General features: G+C 26.4%; 5 protein-coding genes across 13 annotated transcripts; 2 read left to right on the top strand and 3 right to left on the bottom strand.

The window, feature by feature from the left end:
• Window positions 1-259: 259 nt before the first annotated feature.
• LOC132911775 (uncharacterized protein C3orf18-like) lies at window positions 260-2,507 on the bottom strand. Of its 2 annotated transcripts, none has more exons than XM_060968696.1 (3): window positions 1,275-2,507; window positions 814-957; window positions 260-743 (listed from the first exon to the last, which is right to left on the bottom strand). In XM_060968696.1, exons 1-3 carry the CDS (start codon window positions 1,608-1,610, stop codon window positions 687-689), a joined length of 537 nt encoding a protein of 178 aa, XP_060824679.1. In that variant the 5' UTR covers window positions 1,611-2,507; the 3' UTR covers window positions 260-686. The 2 variants fall into 2 exon arrangements, with proteins under 2 accessions (XP_060824679.1, XP_060824678.1); XM_060968695.1 differs by having other exon boundaries at window positions 1,269-2,506.
• Window positions 2,508-3,308: 801 nt separating this feature from the next.
• On the bottom strand, window positions 3,309-7,617 carry LOC132911765 (adiponectin receptor protein). Of its 3 annotated transcripts, none has more exons than XM_060968684.1 (7): window positions 7,593-7,617; window positions 6,012-6,282; window positions 5,803-5,901; window positions 5,544-5,715; window positions 5,057-5,454; window positions 4,785-4,949; window positions 3,309-4,714 (listed from the first exon to the last, which is right to left on the bottom strand). In XM_060968684.1, the coding sequence occupies exons 2-7, from the start codon at window positions 6,255-6,257 to the stop codon at window positions 4,580-4,582; spliced, it is 1,215 nt and encodes a 404-aa protein (XP_060824667.1). In that variant the 5' UTR covers window positions 6,258-6,282; window positions 7,593-7,617; the 3' UTR covers window positions 3,309-4,579. The 3 variants fall into 3 exon arrangements, with proteins under 3 accessions (XP_060824667.1, XP_060824665.1, XP_060824666.1); XM_060968682.1 differs by lacking the exon at window positions 7,593-7,617 and adding an exon at window positions 6,958-7,174; XM_060968683.1 differs by lacking the exon at window positions 7,593-7,617 and adding an exon at window positions 6,428-6,855.
• Window positions 7,618-7,758: 141 nt separating this feature from the next.
• LOC132911766 (GDP-fucose transporter 1) lies at window positions 7,759-9,844 on the top strand. Its single transcript, XM_060968685.1, has 5 exons — window positions 7,759-8,064; window positions 8,520-8,574; window positions 8,664-8,868; window positions 8,925-9,063; window positions 9,125-9,844. The coding sequence occupies exons 1-5, from the start codon at window positions 7,971-7,973 to the stop codon at window positions 9,721-9,723; spliced, it is 1,092 nt and encodes a 363-aa protein (XP_060824668.1). The 5' UTR covers window positions 7,759-7,970; the 3' UTR covers window positions 9,724-9,844.
• Window positions 9,845-9,908: 64 nt separating this feature from the next.
• LOC132911763 (glutathione hydrolase 7-like) lies at window positions 9,909-12,594 on the bottom strand. Of its 3 annotated transcripts, none has more exons than XM_060968679.1 (9): window positions 12,437-12,594; window positions 11,820-11,986; window positions 11,589-11,746; window positions 11,452-11,531; window positions 11,115-11,387; window positions 10,737-11,027; window positions 10,587-10,653; window positions 10,284-10,517; window positions 9,909-10,211 (listed from the first exon to the last, which is right to left on the bottom strand). In XM_060968679.1, exons 1-9 carry the CDS (start codon window positions 12,456-12,458, stop codon window positions 10,001-10,003), a joined length of 1,503 nt encoding a protein of 500 aa, XP_060824662.1. In that variant the 5' UTR covers window positions 12,459-12,594; the 3' UTR covers window positions 9,909-10,000. The 3 variants fall into 3 exon arrangements, with proteins under 3 accessions (XP_060824662.1, XP_060824663.1, XP_060824660.1); XM_060968680.1 differs by having other exon boundaries at window positions 11,115-11,372; window positions 12,266-12,581; XM_060968677.1 differs by having other exon boundaries at window positions 12,266-12,577.
• LOC132911756 (DNA repair and recombination protein RAD54-like) lies at window positions 11,980-18,074 on the top strand. Of its 4 annotated transcripts, XM_060968654.1 has the most exons (13): window positions 11,980-12,257; window positions 12,784-12,954; window positions 13,034-13,231; window positions 13,311-13,425; window positions 14,843-15,052; window positions 15,141-15,331; window positions 15,411-15,613; window positions 15,684-16,126; window positions 16,217-16,478; window positions 16,558-16,723; window positions 16,808-17,213; window positions 17,293-17,456; window positions 17,536-18,074. In XM_060968654.1, the coding sequence occupies exons 2-13, from the start codon at window positions 12,878-12,880 to the stop codon at window positions 17,726-17,728; spliced, it is 2,628 nt and encodes an 875-aa protein (XP_060824637.1). In that variant the 5' UTR covers window positions 11,980-12,257; window positions 12,784-12,877; the 3' UTR covers window positions 17,729-18,074. The 4 variants fall into 4 exon arrangements, with proteins under 4 accessions (XP_060824637.1, XP_060824638.1, XP_060824639.1 ...); XM_060968655.1 differs by lacking the exon at window positions 11,980-12,257 and having other exon boundaries at window positions 12,708-12,954; XM_060968656.1 differs by lacking the exon at window positions 11,980-12,257 and having other exon boundaries at window positions 12,708-12,925.
• The last annotated feature ends 257 nt before the right edge of the window (window positions 18,075-18,331 follow it).

Raw genomic sequence — 18,331 nt, forward strand, 5'->3', positions numbered from 1 at the left:
GAAACTATTTAATTTTTAATCTTTTAATACTATGTAATAAATACTTAGAGATAAGAAATTTAACAACATCAGATAATATCTATTCATAACTACTTAGGAAGAAACTTTTGGTAATATTTGGAAGTATACTTGTAACTTCTTGTTGAACATTAAGTACCTAATTTTTTTATTCTCTAGTACTAGAATTTTCTAATATTAAATATAAATAGAAAAAAATTCGTATCTTCGAAGGAAAGGATATGAAAAAAATATACATAAGTGAAATTCAAGTACATAGCAAAAATTGTACTTTTATGAAAAACTGTTATAAACAATATACAATAAATATTAATGATAAAATGAAGTCTTAGCCATTTTGGTCTCATTAATTCTCTATCATGGAATTTTTAAATTAAGCATTATTCATTCTATGGATATTATCTTATTGAAACAAACAAAATAAATTCTATTGTATTTTCAAGTAATTTTTGTGATAGGTTAAACTCTCTAATATTTAAATATACTCTGGAATACCTCTTCTCATATATAAAATTTATGAATTTAAATTTTATCCTTTGAATTGAAAGTTATATACAAACTATTTAAATGTTAAGTAAATATATAAATCTACTAAATAGTGTGATTTTTTAAATCTAAGACAATTGTAGATAATACAAAGGTTTTAAAAGACTATTATAAATATTTCGTCAATGATTTCCAAAGAGTTCTGCATTTTCTTCTGTATCCATAGATTGATACCCTTGCTGTAAGATAAAGTATTCTATACTAACAATATATATTTATCAATTTGAATATATAGATTTTTATACATACACGTCTTTGATGATTATTGTAACATTCTTCTAATAATTCAGTTTCCCAATCATCTTCCTCTTCTTCACCAGGATCAAAATTATACATTGGCATAAGTCTATGTCTTAAACGTTCCAATTTTCTTTTTCTTGAGATAATTATCACCTTTAAAAGTATTATACATTGTTAAAACATCTATATTTTGTCAAATATTATGCAATTATCTAACTTTGTCTTTAATAGTAGAAGAAGTTACTTTTAATAGGAGAAGCTACAAACTAATAAAATTTTAAATATAAATTACAACATTAACTGACCAACAAACTTAAACTATACTACAAAAAGGTAATAATACCTAATGTAGAAACATTTATCCAAGTATTATAATTTGCTGAATATTTTATACTTTTTTTTTTTTTGTTTCTGCAAATGAAAGTTAAAAGATTAAGATTTAAATACAAAAGTGATATCGCTACCCATACCACAGCTGATAATACAATAACAAAGACCACTACACCAAGTGGTACAAAAATGTATTCTATTCCATCTGGTGGGCCAAATTCGTCAAAAATTTCTGTTGTTGTAGATACATATGTATTGGTACTTGAAGCTTCAAATGAAATTAGTGTATTATTAGGCAATGATGTTATAGGTTTAGAAACATTCCACAATCCATTTTCTTCTGTAGAATTCATATATGCTTCAGATATTTCATTGGATGTATTAATCGCCATGGTGGTAGTGTAATTTTTAATGCTGTCAAGTAGTATTCCGGATGTTATAGAATTTGTAACACTTGTTGAGTTCATCTCATTCATTGCTGTTAATTACAAAATTGTATTCAATCTTTTGTGAGATATAACTTTAAATATATTGGAAAAGAACTCATTAATATCTACATTATTTATATTTTGTCCTACAGAAATTGAAATTTTTCAAAGCATACACTTTCTATTGTCACTCGTTTTACTTTGTTGTATCAAATGTAGTTAACATAATGTACAAGAAGCATAACAGTAAATATTGTTTGTTATTAATGCATCAATACATATATGTGTGCATATATATATATATATGTATAACATCGATATATCAGTATATCATTATATGAGACACTATAATTCTATGTGCTTTGAATAGACAGTAGACAAGTATATCACTTTTTATTTCACGATATCCGCGATTATAAAATATAAACCGTTTGAAATGAAAATCACTTTCATCGGTTTAACTTCGTAAACGAGTGAACAATTATTCATTTTGATCGATTTTCGTGTTATACTATCAGTAAAATGCAATAAGAATTTTGTTCCATCAATGATGTTGTCGATTTAATTTTTGTACACTTTTTCAAAAAAAAATTTTTTTTCCTCTTAACAATTCTTTGATCACTCGTGACGAAAATATTAAAATATGTTTAAGATACAATTATGTGTTTTCATCTTTCTTATGACTGATTTGTCTAAATAAATATTCTTTCCCTGATTCATTGATTCTACAAATAGACCATAGTTCTGTTCGGGACATGATATTCATCCTTTACACAAAAGCAAATATTTTTGTAATTGTGTTTTCTCTTTTAATTTTAACATTTCATTTCAATATCGCAAATCGCAGTGCAGTTTTCTTTCATAGATACACTATATGTTTGTTGTATAACTTGTATATGAAAACGTATGTGTCAAACTATAACGAAATGAACCATACTATCTATCGATGTCTTATCGAGATATGTTTTCATATCGATTTTAGTATCTTTCGTAATATCGTGATATATGAAATAGTTAAATAATTTAAATTTTTATTTAAATTTGATATTTACACGTAGAAATATATAAATTTCGAGTGATTTGTTAAAATTATAAATGTTATATATATCATTGATAATTTGTATATTTATTTACACAATTCAGATTATTTATTTACTTTATAAACGCACAGTTACAATAAGCAGTAGCAATTTTTATTTTATAATTAAACATTTCTTTATTTAGTATTTTTAAATTAAAAATAAATTAACAATTATATATGTACAAATTCTTAATAAATAAGGTTTTATATAAGATGAACAATTATTTTTATTATAAAATTTTTAATATTTTTTTACATGTTTACAAATACTTTATATAAACATTATTTTATACACCAAAAACATAGAAGATCGTAGGAATTATTTCCAATTTTAATTTAGAGAAATTATAGAAATTACAGATCTAACAATTCTTATTAGAACATAAATAAATAAATGAATCAACCACAATTTTTTTCTGTTCACTGTAACTATTTAATCTAATAGCAAAATTAAATTACATGTACAAATATGCTGAAACATAAATTCAACTAGTAGCTTATTATTTTTAATGACAAGATTTAGATTTTTTTATATATTACATAATTAATGAAACAGCTTCCTTTTCCATTTAATATAAATTAATTGATTTTATAAACCTTATATTTTTTCATCTGAATATCTCGATTGTCACTTATTACAGTGGATAAAGATATTTCTAGTACAATTTAAATAGTTCACAAATGATACTACAATATTTATTTAGAAAAATATATTTTTGGGAAATTACATAAAGTAGGATAATTGTCTTTTTACATATGAAATTCATAACTTCCTCCTTTATTAATTTACCAATAGTAAGAATTATTTATGTAAAAAGTTCAACAATATCTCTTTATATTAGTACTAGATCCTACAATAATAACAAAAGTATTCAACACTTTTTATGCTAAAGAACAACAGATCTGCAATGAAATGTATATTTTACATAAACGTAGATTTACATAGAAAAGATAGATAAAAAGTTATGAATTGAAAAGTTTAGCAAGAAAAGGGACAATAGAAGTTATTTTACTAATATTAAAAAGTGGAAACTCTTCTTGTGATCAATATAGGGAATAGAAAGTCAAAACACAAATTATGATACATAATAAATTTTGAAGATATAAACACTGAAAGAAATTAATGTTTTACTTTCTATGTCCATGTGTGACGCAAAAAAGTTGAATTTATATAATTTACACACAATCGTTACAATAAATAGTTTTCATTGCTTTAACAGTGTTCAAAATATATTATAACTTTTATAGTGCTTATACTATAAAATCATCTGTATTTGCAATTAGTTCCTAAATCTTAATTATATTAAGTTTTGCTCGTTGCCATATATCTGTACTCTGTTTCGTTTTCGTACAATTTTTTTCAACTTGTTTTCAATAAGTAAGAGAACTGCACGAAACAAGAGATCAGTCGTTATCAGTTATTAAAATTATATTTATAAGTTTATATTCATTTTGTATATAGTGAAGTCATTGCACAAGGAAACTGCATTATTTAAATAAATTATTCACATAAAGGAAGAAACAACAAGAGTAAATAATTATTATTTGTTATTTTGTACTGCCGAAATTTTTGGTAAATATGACAAACGTTTTAAACGTTGAACTTAATACAAAGTTAACTATATTTTCCATAAATTCAAAATTACGAAAGTGCAAAAAGTTTCATTTAATTAAATGTGAATTCACTATTAATAATCTTCATTATCACAAATTGTACTTCATTATTTAAATCTTTGTAAATTTTCTTGAAAATTCTTTTTTAATTATGATGAACTAGAAGGAAAATCTTGTGTTATTCATTTTCATGATATTGTTTCCAGCAGTTCTTTTGTAGTACAGATCTACCAACATACAAAGATTTAGGAATCTTTTTAAGTCTCGATAAAGGTACATAATGTGAAATCCAACAACATGATATTATATGCTCATTGCATAATTAAAAAGCCATCACCTGCGATGGATTTGTACAATCTCCTATTGTCATTCTATACATAGCCATCTCTGTTATTCCGTGGTAATGAACAAAAGCTGCTGCAATTACTAACACGTGGAAGATTTGATGACTCTGAAACTGGATAGTATGGTAATTTAGAAATTCATGACTAGCAAGTACACTTAAAAGTATAAAAATAAATATTTACCCAAATATCGAACTTGCCAGGGAAAAATCGTTCAGGTACTCTTAATGCATAAAACATTGCACCTAATATATACAAACATCCCATTAATATTAACCATCCAAGAGATGCCTGACTAATTGCCTTAAACCAACCCTCTGCAATAGCATAATGTACTGCTGGTATTACCTAAAAAGAAAAATGTAATATCTTAATTATGATATATTATTTAATACAATTTATCATTTCTAATAAGTTGTTTGTCACAGGAATGTAATATAGCACACACTACTCACTCCACTAAGACCAAATCCCATAAAAACGCCTGCCCTTAATGGTCTGTAACTTGGTTCACCAAATCGTTCCCATAATGATACGACGATACTCGTTACACCAAGTATTACAACTACTGATAAATAAATAAGCTTAGGTTGGTAATCACAGTAAAAACCATAGTAAAGCCATGGTACAAAACTACCCATAATTAACATAGCTATTCCACAGTAATCTAATTTTGAAAACAACTTTCCAACACATTCACTGTGGCAGTGTACAGTATGAAAGGCAAATGACATTCCTAGACATATAATAGCACCGGCAAAGAAGGTACCAAATACCAATTTTTCTTCCAATTGTATTTCTATAGGAGGTTGTGTTATAAAGAAGATAGCTATGCCAATAAATGCCACACATCCTATGGAAAGAATGAAACATATTAATCTCCTAGAAAAGTCATTGAAGAAGCAAATTTAAATATCTTCCAGGATAAATAGTAAATTTTACCAAGTAAATGAGTCCAAATATTTCCTGTCTCTGTATGAATTCGAAATATACTTTTAAAACAAGCATAAAAAGACGGTAAAGGTGGTCTGTGACCAGCATGTAAGAAATCATTATCCTGCAACCACTTTGGAAGATTTCTGAAATGACATTGCTTCCAGGATGCTTCCCAAACCTTTAAAAAGTAGACAGTTAATATTGTAAATAAAAAGTTATTTGCTAATTCGTAACATAAAGATATACTCATATAACTTCTAGATACCTTACGAACAAATTCTTCTGCTTGTTCTGCAGCATTATGTGCTAATGCACCAAGATCAATTTCATCACTTAACACACCAGCTTTTAACACTTCTGTCATCTGTAAAAGGGAGCACTAAAATCTATAATCTGATTCCTTTTTTGAATAATGCATGATATGGGATAACCCATTAACAAGTACTATTAGTAATTAGAATTATGATTACATACCTCACAGTCCAGAAGATGATCATCTTCAGGAGTTGAAGGTAATGGACAACCAACTCCATCTTCTTCTTCTGCTAAACAGCTTGCATCGTCATCTTCCAATAGCTCTTTAACTTCATGTAAGCCTGGTATTTCACTGTTTAATAACACGCGTTCACTCCATGGGATTCTATGCCGAATCTCCGATTCTGGTATCGCACTATCATCACTCCTTTTATCTTCCACAATAACATCCTCATATTGTGACATGTTGTGGAATTTTAATTACTAATTTCTAAAACATATAAATGATCACAAAAATAAATGTTATGATTTAAATATTAATGTAAAATTTATATGTTTAGAACAATATAAAATCGAAAAATAATATTGCGTATTAATAAACGTTAATACACAATATTAAATAAAAAACGATTTACCCTGTAATTACATGTATCAAGAAATTATAAATTTCCCGATAATAAATATATTTATTTCAAGATTATTTCAATTTAATTATAGGACACGATTAAAAAATAAAACATAATATAATAATTAAGTTCTTAAATTAATGGGTTCACGAGAATAAAAATCAATTAATTTATTCAGCTTCGCACTATTAACTGACTATATAGTTCGATTTTTAAAAAAACTAATAAGTAATTGTCAAGGTCATGACTTCTTATCAGAATGAATTACATAAATGTATACATATGATAATTATTGCGAAATGGCAATAAATAATAATTTAGTTAACATGTAAAAGTTAAATGACAACTATGTATACATATTTCCAAATAGAAATTAGGAATTATATCGAAATGTCATAATCATTGTGCGTATGATCATTATATAATAAAAAACCACTTATATTCAATACATATTTGAAAACTCATAAGTCACAAGTACATAGTACAAAGTTCAATTAACAGATTGAATAGAAGACATTGCATTTGATATGCCAACATACCCGTTATGTGACAATTCTTCAAAACTGTTACATCGACGCCATAGATATTTAAAGTTTTCCAATAGTAAATAAATTGAAATAATTCAAAACATGTTTCATGAGAGATATAGATGATTTTTACGCAAGTACTAATTTTGGTTGTTCATCGTTACGACAATAGACGAAAATACCCGAATACTACATAGATACCACGTGTCAACATTTGTATATGTATAATTGCCAGTAGTCAGTGGCAATATCCACTTTGCAACTATGATTTACTATCTATTAAACATATGCGTAAATTGTACAATTACATTATGTGTTAAGAAATTTATCAAGGCGAAATAGATATTAATATATTTACATTCGTCTTCAATTAAATGAAATTTAATTCGATTAATTATTTTCAAAATATATTACTTTAATATGAAGATTTATTTTTAGTATAAAATTAATTAAAGAACTTAACAAGATAATGAAATTTCTTATTTAAGTAAACTTATGTATCCTTAATCAAAAAATACATTAAGCTATGTCAGATAGGTGCACAAAAGAATTATATATGACGTATATGAATTTATCGCTTGTTTTTATCTGTGATAATTATCCATAGGAATAATTAAAATAATAAATGTTAATATATATCTACTTACTATAAAAGTATGTTTTTAAAAAATATGTTAGCATCTTTATTTAAGATGAAAGTGTATTGATGAAAATAGGAAATAAACATTTACGTATAAATATAATTATTAACTAAACTAAAAATATATACTGGATATATACTAGAATAGTGCATATACTAAAACATATATATACGTATGATTATTCTAGATTCTAGAGTAATAATCGCAACCACGACCATATAAGCAGATGTCGACACTTGCTAGGGAAAAACCACCTGAAAATTGAGTCGTGTCTAGTCGTGAAAAATCAACATGGACAGTCAACAAAGTCCGCATTCTTGCGAAACAGATAGAGATAAGTAAAGTGTCTCTATCTTTATCTGAAATATTAATAACATATTACGCATGCGCAGAAAGGGGACTTTCTTGTCTTCCATGTTGATTTTCCGCGATTCAATTTTTGGATTGCTTTTCCTAGACTTCCGTACACGAGTGTCAGGTATTGAGATCTGTTTATATGATCGTGAATATCGAGATCAGAAATCATAATTAATGTTAATGTCATAGATTAGTAGTGAGCAATGGGTTATGTGAAATATAACCTCAAAAAGGTTACGCACTGATAACAGACTAAAAATGATAAAACATATACTATTTCATAGCTATAGATTATTTAATAAAAATTTATATATTTAAAGTGCTTACATCAAAATGTTTAAATAGTATTATTTATTACTTGTCATACAAAATTATATTCATTAAAAAATATATTAAAATTGTAAAATCACGGTACTATATTATTGTAATGATCTATTAAAAACTTGATAAAGAATCAACAATTTTTTGATATTCAATACTTTAATAGTTTTTGTATAGTTTAATATTAAAGTATAGTAATTATTGTAATGTAATATTTAACTTATATAAATAAATATATTTAAAAAATGTTGTTAGAAACTGGATTATTGACAAAATTTATATATATTGCAATTGTGGTTACAAATTATTGGTAAGTTTACCTAAATTACTTTTTAGTAACAAATGAAGTTACTTAATTTCTGTTACTTTGTACATATAATTGATTAAATACCTTTGCAGGATAATTTCTATATTGACTGTATTTATAAATAAAACTCTTTTATCCAGTAATACTATAAATTTGGATGCACCTCTTTTTATAACATGGTGCCAATGTATAGTATCTTTAGTTATGTGTGTAATTCTTAGTAATTTATCACAATGGTTTCCAAAATATATTAAATTTCCAATTGGTAATCCATATACCAAAGAAACTCTTAGAAAGGTAAATTATAATTTTTGTTAATAATTATATCTTTGTTATTCTCTATATATTTACAGGTATTACCATTGTCTCTCCTATTTACTGGAATGATTGCAACCAACAACTTATGTTTAAAATATGTTGATGTTTCATTTTATTATACAGGACGTTCGCTAACAACTGTATTTAATGTTATTTTTACATACCTTATGCTAGGTAAGAACCTCTGAAAATAAAACAATTTGGCCAAGTATAATGACTTATGAAAATTTTACAGGTCAAAAGACTTCCATAAATTGTATTGCATGTTGTGCATTTATTGTGATTGGATTCTGGCTTGGTGTGGATCAAGAACACATTGCTGGTTCTCTATCTGTTCTGGGAACAATTTTTGGTGTACTAGGATCGTTAACTCTTTCTTTATATTCTATTCACATGAAACAAGTTCTTCCTACATTAAATCAAGATATTTGGTTACTCTCTTATTGTAACAATGCATATAGTGTCATTATATTTCTTCCATTAATGTTAGCGAATGGAGAACATATTACAGTGTACAATTACGATAAGATTGGATCTTCATATTTTTGGTTGGCTATGATTGTTGGTGGTATTTGTGGATTTGCTATTGGTTTTGCTACAGCACTTCAAATAAAAGTAACATCTCCTTTAACACACAATATTAGTGGAACTGCTAAAGCTTGTGCACAAACAGTTTTAGCAACTTATTGGTTTGATGAAAAGAAATCATTCATGTGGTGGATAAGTAACTTTGTTGTACTTAGTGCTAGTGCAATGTATGCTAGATTGAGACAACTTGATATAAGTAGAGAATACAAAGAAGAAAAGCAGCAATTGCAAGGTGACAAAATGTGAATGAATTTATAATTTAAACATTTTATATTCAGATCAAAGTATATATAACATAGATCACATTTTATTGTATAAGATTTATATAAAAATAGTTAAGAAAATAAAATTAATTATTTTTATAAAACAGTATAAATTATTTTTCATTCCATTTATTTTATAAAGTTATCTAATCTTAATTAGGATTAGAATTTAAAACATCATAAAAAATCTCACTTTATCATATATAAATATACAAAATATATAAATATATTTAATAAAAAAAATATAGATAAATAAATTATTAAAATCTTGATGCAAGGCCACCTCCACGACTATCTGAATGACTTGACATTAGATCTTTCCTTTTTATGATTGCATTCACGCTTTTTAATACTGAGTCAGTTTTTAAATGTGGTGCTGGTACCATTAAGTTTAATTGATTTCGCATTAATGTATCTATAGAATGTTTTGAATCATTTTCTATCACAAATCCATCTGATGAAAAATAATACCTAAACAATAAATTGTGGTTAAGAAATAACATTTCCACTTTTATATTATAAAAGATAAAATCTATTTTCTACCTTGGATATTCAATAGCTTCAGAAATATTTAATTGACGCACTATAATACTATACAATAATTGTCCAACAATTAATGTATCATCAGTTCCAAACACTCCTCTTAATCCACATAATGCTTTTTCATTATGAAAAATTATGGGAACAAGCATAGATAAGGTATTATTGGTATCAGCTTTATCTAGCAGGAAGCCAACAGTTGACATATATCCAAGACCAAATGGTGCACCAAGTCCACTGTAAGAAGTGTACATTTATATCATTAAATTTATTGAACGAAATATATTAAATCAATATAATACTAACGTCATAATACAAACATAAGTATCTTCCCAATCCATTGCAACAACTCCAGTATATCTTTCTTCTTCAACTAAAATTATTACAGTATGAAATCAACATTGCTGTAAAACATTTATATGTATTTTAAAATGGAAACAGTGAAATATAACAAACCGAGTTGTTTTAATTGTAATGGCATTGATACTGAATTTATTAAAGTTTTAGCTATTTGTATATCTGCTCCTACTATGGATGCATTATCAGTAGATATGTTAAGATCTTCCAGTGCTGCAATCATTGATTTTAATAATGACATATGTGGAGGATAATATATTACATGTTTATAAAAGCTTGACTTTTTTGCTATATATACATCAGGTTTATAATTTACTAACTGTGGAAGTAGCTTTGATAGTTTAATTCTATCATGTAGAAGTTTTTGTGAAAAAGTTCCATTGTATAATACTAAAAAAAAAACAAGTAAGTAAATGTATTAGAAGATATTAATACAAAAATTTTAATTTAGTTATAATAATGATAAAATTACTGTACCATTAGTTCCTTCCAGTCCTACAGCATTTAACAAATTGCTAAGATCATGTAACTTTAGTATATCTCCTGCACTAATGTGCCCATATAAAATTTCATAATCAATATTTTTTGATACTTCACTTGCTAGCTCCTTTGATACAACAAACCCTTCTTTGGCTAAAGATACAGAAGGTTTAACAATTTCACTCCATGGTAGTTTACCTTTTAATGTATGTGCATATTCTAATCCTCTTAATACTGCTGGTATACGTATCCCATCTTGTAAAAAATTGTCTAACATACAATACAAATAATGTAAGATCTGAAATATTCCTTAAAATATTATTCAAATACATACCTTTAATTGTATTATTAGCAAAATCAATAATAATTGGTTCTGTCTGTTCTTTATGATTATATAACATCATATAGCCACCTCTAAAATAATAATTATAAATTATTATAATTATTAGTAAAATTACATATATAACTTACCCACCCAGACCAGTCTTATGTGGAGCAACTACTGTCATACAAATAGTAGCTGCTATAGCCGCATCTATTGCATTACCACCTTTCCGTAATATTTTGGTTCCAATTTGTGAACAATTTGTATAATCTGTTGCAACAGCACCATGTACACCAGCAGTATTCTGAAATAACATAACGTTACACATAACATCTATAGCTTGTTGTATGATATTTTTTTTATATTAATTTAAGTACCTGTGGGTTTCCATCAGCATATAATATTTGTAAAATTAATGTTGTTGTAATAGAAATTGTCAAAATGGTGAAACAGCTTATAATGAATTTTAAACCATCTCCACAATACATAGTTAACGTGTATTTATAACTTCTACTTTTTGTTAAAGGACATTCTTCTCCAGAGCCTTTAAAAATTAAAATAATATATGATAGAATTTCTTACAACATACTGTGTTAAGTAACACAGTAATAATAATTAAAACAGTAATAATAAGATACTTTTGTAATATGCTTCGAAATTTTTGTGCGTATAAAGATACAAGAAAATTTTATACTTAATGAAATTATTGTGAGAAATAACAAATGAAGGTTACGATAAATGTAGTTTAAAAGGTGGCTTGCTAAGAATAATTACTATTTATATTAAACATTAATTTTTATTTAATATTAAACTATGTAAGTACATGTAAAAAATGTAGTAATCAAAGTAATAATCATTGTGTTTCACATTTCTTTCGAAAAATATCACATGCTTATAAATAAATGCTAATGAGCGTAATAAGGTTACGTATAAATAAAATTTTTCGAATGTTTATAATAACAATAAAAAAACAAATGAAATAAATGGTACTTACAAGAATTATTATAGCGCATCATAAATACATGAATTAATTCGAGTACTGATTGAAAAGAATCAAATGTACGTGAAATTGTTTAATGGTATGCAGACAATGTATCTATATCATATTATAGACAGTGTATACTTTTGTCTAACTGTAAATTTAACTGGTTTTTTGTACTGTAAGATTAATGGAATATAATCGAAAGTATTTTAAAACATACATATTACTGCTACATTAAAAAGTTTGTTTAATTACATGCTTATGTTATTTAACAAAAAATTGTGTTTACTGCTTTATTTGTAAATAAAGAAAAGAAACAAAATTTATACAAAAAATAATTATTTTTATTTTTTTGCCAGAATATTCTACGCAGAAACAATTTGTTATATTATATACATATATATATGACATTTAATTTTTTTCTTTGAAACAGAATACAAAATATAAACAAAAATGTCCATTGATATAGTAGAAATGTTAAAAGAACCAAGGATGATAAAAGTATGTGCACCAATGGTTAGATACAGCAAGTAAGTGATAATAAACATTAATGTATTTGTAGTATTTCTTCAGTATATGAAAATAAAAAAATAATATAAATATTAACAGATTACAGTTTCGAACTTTAGTAAGACAGTATGATTGTGATATATGTTTTACACCTATGATCTTAGCTGATTCATTTGTACAATCTGAAAAAGCCAGAGATAATGAGTTTTCAACTAATATTGGGGATAAGCCACTAGTTGTTCAATTTGCTGCTAAAAATGTATATGACTTTCTTAATGCAACAGAATTGGTTGCCCCGTAAGTTCATCCAAAATATTAAAACTAATATCTCATAATCAATATTGGTTTGTATACCTAATGAATTATTTTTCTATAGATATTGTAATGGAGTTGACTTAAATTGTGGGTGCCCTCAGCGTTGGGCATTAAAAGATGGGTATGGAGCTGACTTACTTAAGAAACCAGATCTTGTAAAAGATTTAGTATATCAAGTGAGAAATCGTATTCCATATCCTTTCACTGTGTCTGTAAAGATTAGATTATTGAAGGATATTCAAAAAACCATTAATTTCTGTAGAATTCTTGAAAAAGCAGGTGCTTCATTTCTTACTGTTCATGCTAGAACTCCGGAAATGAGATGTGAACCAATTGATCTATATAATTTAAAATTAGTAAGAGACAGTGTGAAGTTACCTCTCATTGCTAATGGAGATGTAAAAAGTTTAGAAAGTGCAGAAAAGCTCTATAAAGAAAGTAATTGTGATGCAGTGATGTCTGCAAGAGGGATTTTAACAAATCCAGCTCTTTTTTCTGGACATTCAGTTACACCTCTTAATTGTGTACAAAATTGGCTTGATATTACATCAACTATACCAACTCAATTTATATGTTTTCATCATCACCTTGTATTTATGTTAGAAAAAATGCTCCCCAAAAAAAGTAGGTTGTTTTTTAACAATCTACAAAATAAAGTAGCTGTTCTGGAATTTTTGGAAGATACTTATGGCATAAAACCCAACATCATTCCCGAATTAGTTGATCTTACTAAATGCACCTTTAACATTTCAAATAAAAAATGTAATAAAGACATTATAAAGGATGATGATTACTTTAATACGAATTTTTTGGGAAACATATTTGCAGAACTGTAATTTTATTTATTTATATTCTTAAATACATAGAGAATATTTTTATAATTATACTGCTATGTAATTGCTAGAAAATTCATGAATATCTCATAAGTGTATGTTTTTTGTATATAATGAAATTAATGACGTAATCATGAAACAAAATAATTAATGTTATCATTTAAAAAATTTATATATAATATATGTGCTATCTAAACAACAACAGATTTAATTCTGATAAATTTAATTTTAAACGTTTTTTTCTTTAAACATTTCGTACTTGAAATTTAAATGCAGTGGTGCGGTACCAGTTTTCAATAATGGACGATAGGTGTGTTAGAATCTAAGGTAGAAAGAAGAATGAACTGTATCACTTGTATAACCGCGAAACTTGTAAAATTTGTTATTGCCATTGATTATTAGTTATTAGTTCAAGAAATGAAATGTGGAAAGTAATAATTTTACAGAGAATAATGATATTACGAAATAAAGTACACTGAAATTTGAAAATGACATATCTTATTTCAAAATGGTAAGTTTTTATAAAATTGGTTAAAAATTCTTTTATCAAAATTACTTTATTTTTTATTGAAAAATGACATATTAAAATTACAAAATTAGTAATAATTAATGTACTAGTATAATTTTAATACTCTTTCTTTCAATTTTCAAAAACATGTTCGTGCTTATTATTGTCATTGTTATTAGATTTAATTTTATTGTATCCTATATAACAAATTTTTATTTTGTTTTTACTAATCTTATGTTCATTGTATATAAGAATCGATCTTTGGCACCTAGTAAAAATGGCAAACGCCCATTACTATTTGATATATCCAATAATGTGGCAATGCGTCAGATTGTGTCACCAGTTCAACAAACTAAAAAAAAGGTTTGCCGTAATGTTAAAAATGTACAAATACCAGAATACAAAGCAGTTGCTCTTTCAGCTAATGATGTGCAAGCTACCCAAGAAGTAATTTCTGAACATGTAAGTATTATACATTAAATAGTAATCATTAATAACAATCCTATAGTAACATAATATCTATAGTAAAAAATTATAATTGGGCTTATAGGAAGAACGTATGAAAAAGATCTTTAGTAAACCATTTAAGATACCAATTCCTGGTTATCAATTATCTGGTCGTGCATTAGGAATACGTTTATCTGGTCCCCGTAGACCTTTACATGATCCTGAGGAAGCTAATGCGCTTGTTGTTTATTCACCTCCTGAATTATCTGAACATGAAAAATTGAAAATAGATCAGTAAGTATAAATATTTTGTTTATTTTATAATTACTAAACTTTATCAAAAATTTTTTATAATAGTTCATTTATATTTCAGATCTAAACAACTTGTACATGTAGTAGTGGATCCTCTATTATGTAATATTTTAAGACCTCATCAAAGAGAAGGTGTAAAGTTTATGTATGAATGTGTAACAGGAAAACGTATTGAAGGTGCCTATGGGTGTATCATGGCAGATGAAATGGGTCTTGGAAAAACTTTACAATGTATAACTCTGTTATGGACTCTATTAAAACAAGGTAAAATAATATTATTTTATGCATTATGTACAATATGTAATTATGTTAATTACGTAATTGTGTTTTGTAGGACCCGAAGCTAAACCACTTATAGAGAAAGCTATTATTGTCGCACCAAGTTCATTAGTTAAAAATTGGTATAATGAGATCTTTAAATGGTTGAAAAATAGAGTTCAACCACTAGCCATTGATGGTGGAAACAAAGCAGATATCGACACAAAACTTACTGGATTTATGAAAACTTACGGCCGCAGGTGTATAAATCCTATTCTGATAATCAGTTATGAAACTTTTCGCTTACACGCACACGTTCTTCATCAAGATGAAGTTGGACTCGTATTATGTGACGAGGGACATCGCCTAAAAAATTCTGAAAATCAAACATATCAAGCGCTTATAAATTTAAAGGCTAAAAGAAGAATACTACTCAGTGGAACACCTATCCAGAATGATCTTTTAGAATATTTCTCTCTTGTACATTTTGTTAATCAAGGATTATTGGGAACTGCACAAGTATGTTAATTAATATGTTTAGAAAATTAAAAAGATTTTTCAAATATTTGAAGGAGAATATTAATGTCATATTAAAATTTCATTTGTTAGGAATTTCGAAAAAAATTCGAGATACCAATTTTACGTGGTCAAGATGCAGCTGCAACAGATACTGAACGTAAACTCGCTCAGGAACGTTTAGCAGAATTAGTAAGCATTGTAAATAAATGTCTTATTAGACGCACTAGTGCCTTACTTTCGAAATATTTACCTTTAAAATATGAATTAGTGGTGTGTATAAGAATGGGAAAACTACAAACTGACCTTTATAACAGTTTTATACAAAGCGATAGTGTTAGAAAATCAGTGGAAGGTTTGTTGTTTATAAATTCGTTATTATTTAAAATACTTGAAATTTCTATATTTAATTAATGTCTATTTTTCCGTTATAGAAAATTCTGCCAATTCTAAAAAAGGAAAAAGTTTTTCAACGCTTGCAGCAATTACACTGTTGAAAAAATTATGTTGTCATCCTGATTTGGTATATGATAAAATATTGGAAAAATCTGATGGATTTGAAAACGCTGCAAAATTATTGCCTCCAAATTATAGTACAAAGTACATAATATTAAAATTATTTTATAATACTGACGTAAATTTACCACTGTTTTATAATATTGATCTTTATAATTTTATTTCTAGAGAAATCATGCCAGAATTATCCGGAAAGCTAATGGTATTAGATTGTCTCTTAGCTTCTATTAAAACAACGACGAATGATAAAATTGTATTGGTATCTAATTATACACAAACTCTCGATCTGTTTGAGAAACTGTGTCATAAACGTTGTTATAACTATGTTAGATTGGACGGCACTATGACTATTAAAAAAAGATCAAAAGTAGTAGAAAAATTTAATGATCCAAATAGCAATGACTTTATTTTTATGCTCAGCTCCAAAGCTGGAGGCTGTGGATTAAATCTTATTGGTGCAAATCGACTTGTCATGTTTGATCCTGACTGGAATCCTGCAAATGATGATCAAGCTATGGCAAGAGTTTGGAGGGATGGTCAAAAAAAACTTTGTTTCATATATCGTTTTCTTTGTGTACGTAAAAGAAAGATTTTACAACAATTTTTGATTTTTTAGAAATCAACATTTATATTATCATTTAAATATGTTATAGACTGGTACTATCGAGGAAAAAATTTTTCAAAGGCAAGCACATAAAAAAGCATTAAGTTCTACAGTCGTAGATCAGGAAGAAGACGTTGCAAGACATTTTACATTAAATGATTTACGAGATTTATTTAAATTAGAAGAAAATACTATATCAGATACTCATGCTAAGTAAGCTTAAGATTATGAAAAATTATGAATGTCTATATGAATAGTTATTAGTTAAGTATATTTATTGCACGTACTTTAGGTTCAAATGTAAAAGGTGCATCAATGGTATAGAAGTAAAAGGGCCACCCGAACAATCTGACTGTAATTCAGATTTGTCAGATTGGAAGCACATCTATAATCCACGACCTTTACCAGATATACCATTACGACAATGCTGGTCATGTGGAATTTCTTTTGTTTTCTGTCATCGATCGCATGAACAAGTTAAATAGGATTACGATTTTTAACTATTTGGACATACCTTAATAATGGGCGCGATATTTTTTATATTATCAATGTTTCATATACTTCTGTACAAAAGTTGTTAGGACAAAGTTTATATAAACAAATTCATAACAAGCATTGTGTATTTGTTTAATAATAGAAATTACATTGTATGTTGGGTATATTGAAGTTAGTTTGTACAGACAAATAATTAATATATTATTATAAATATTTTATAGAGCAGGAAAAAATCTAATTTAATTGTATAAAAATTGCACAAATTGATTAATATGTAAAATAAATTTTTGTTTATGAAAGATTATTACAGTTATTAAACATTTTTAATAGTTCCAATGTTTGATTTTCTTTTTCCTTCTTAATACAATTATTTTCATTAATTTAAAAAATTATTATATCTTTAAAACTTGATAATTCAAATTACAGTCAAAGTCAGAATTCAGCAAGTATACGATCATAAGTTTATATAAATATATGAATTGAAGTTAAAAATATAATTTTTGAAAATAATTATCTAAAAAACAGTTATATTGAAAAATAAGAAAACTTCCAAAACGTCTGCAAATAATATGAATACAAAGCGTGAAATTCGG

Source organism: Bombus pascuorum, chromosome 11, assembly GCF_905332965.1.
Source record: "Bombus pascuorum chromosome 11, iyBomPasc1.1, whole genome shotgun sequence".
In the NCBI taxonomy this organism is placed as follows: Eukaryota; Metazoa; Arthropoda; class Insecta; order Hymenoptera; family Apidae; genus Bombus; species Bombus pascuorum.

Excerpts from the sequence above, each read along its gene's own strand:
- LOC132911775 (XM_060968695.1), bottom strand. The coding sequence starts at position 1,610 with ATGAATGAGATGAACTCAACAAGTGTTACAAATTCTATAACATCCGGA. Across the intron at positions 958-1,268 it reads TATTATCAGCTGTGGTATGG|GTGATAATTATCTCAAGAAA; the intron begins GTAGCGATATCA and ends ATACTTTTAAAG. Across the intron at positions 744-813 it reads ACAATAATCATCAAAGACGT|CAAGGGTATCAATCTATGGA; the intron begins GTATGTATAAAA and ends TTTATCTTACAG.
- LOC132911765 (XM_060968684.1), bottom strand. The coding sequence starts at position 6,257 with ATGTCACAATATGAGGATGTTATTGTGGAAGATAAAAGGAGTGATGAT. Across the intron at positions 5,902-6,011 it reads ATCATCTTCTGGACTGTGAG|ATGACAGAAGTGTTAAAAGC; the intron begins GTATGTAATCAT and ends TCCCTTTTACAG. Across the intron at positions 4,950-5,056 it reads TGGGATTTGGTCTTAGTGGA|GTAATACCAGCAGTACATTA; the intron begins GTGAGTAGTGTG and ends TTTTCTTTTTAG.
- LOC132911766 (XM_060968685.1), top strand. The coding sequence starts at position 7,971 with ATGCGCAGAAAGGGGACTTTCTTGTCTTCCATGTTGATTTTCCGCGAT. Across the intron at positions 8,065-8,519 it reads CTTCCGTACACGAGTGTCAG|AAACTGGATTATTGACAAAA; the intron begins GTATTGAGATCT and ends AAATGTTGTTAG. Across the intron at positions 9,064-9,124 it reads TTTTACATACCTTATGCTAG|GTCAAAAGACTTCCATAAAT; the intron begins GTAAGAACCTCT and ends AAAATTTTACAG.
- LOC132911763 (XM_060968677.1), bottom strand. The coding sequence starts at position 12,299 with ATGATTATTACTTTGATTACTACATTTTTTACAT. Across the intron at positions 11,532-11,588 it reads CATAAGACTGGTCTGGGTGG|AGGTGGCTATATGATGTTAT; the intron begins GTAAGTTATATA and ends TTATTATTTTAG. Across the intron at positions 10,518-10,586 it reads ACTTATGTTTGTATTATGAC|TGGACTTGGTGCACCATTTG; the intron begins GTTAGTATTATA and ends CACTTCTTACAG.
- LOC132911756 (XM_060968654.1), top strand. The coding sequence starts at position 12,878 with ATGTCCATTGATATAGTAGAAATGTTAAAAGAACCAAGGATGATAAAA. Across the intron at positions 13,426-14,842 it reads TAAAAGATTTAGTATATCAA|AATCGATCTTTGGCACCTAG; the intron begins GTGAGAAATCGT and ends ATTGTATATAAG. Across the intron at positions 15,332-15,410 it reads GAAAAATTGAAAATAGATCA|ATCTAAACAACTTGTACATG; the intron begins GTAAGTATAAAT and ends TTTATATTTCAG.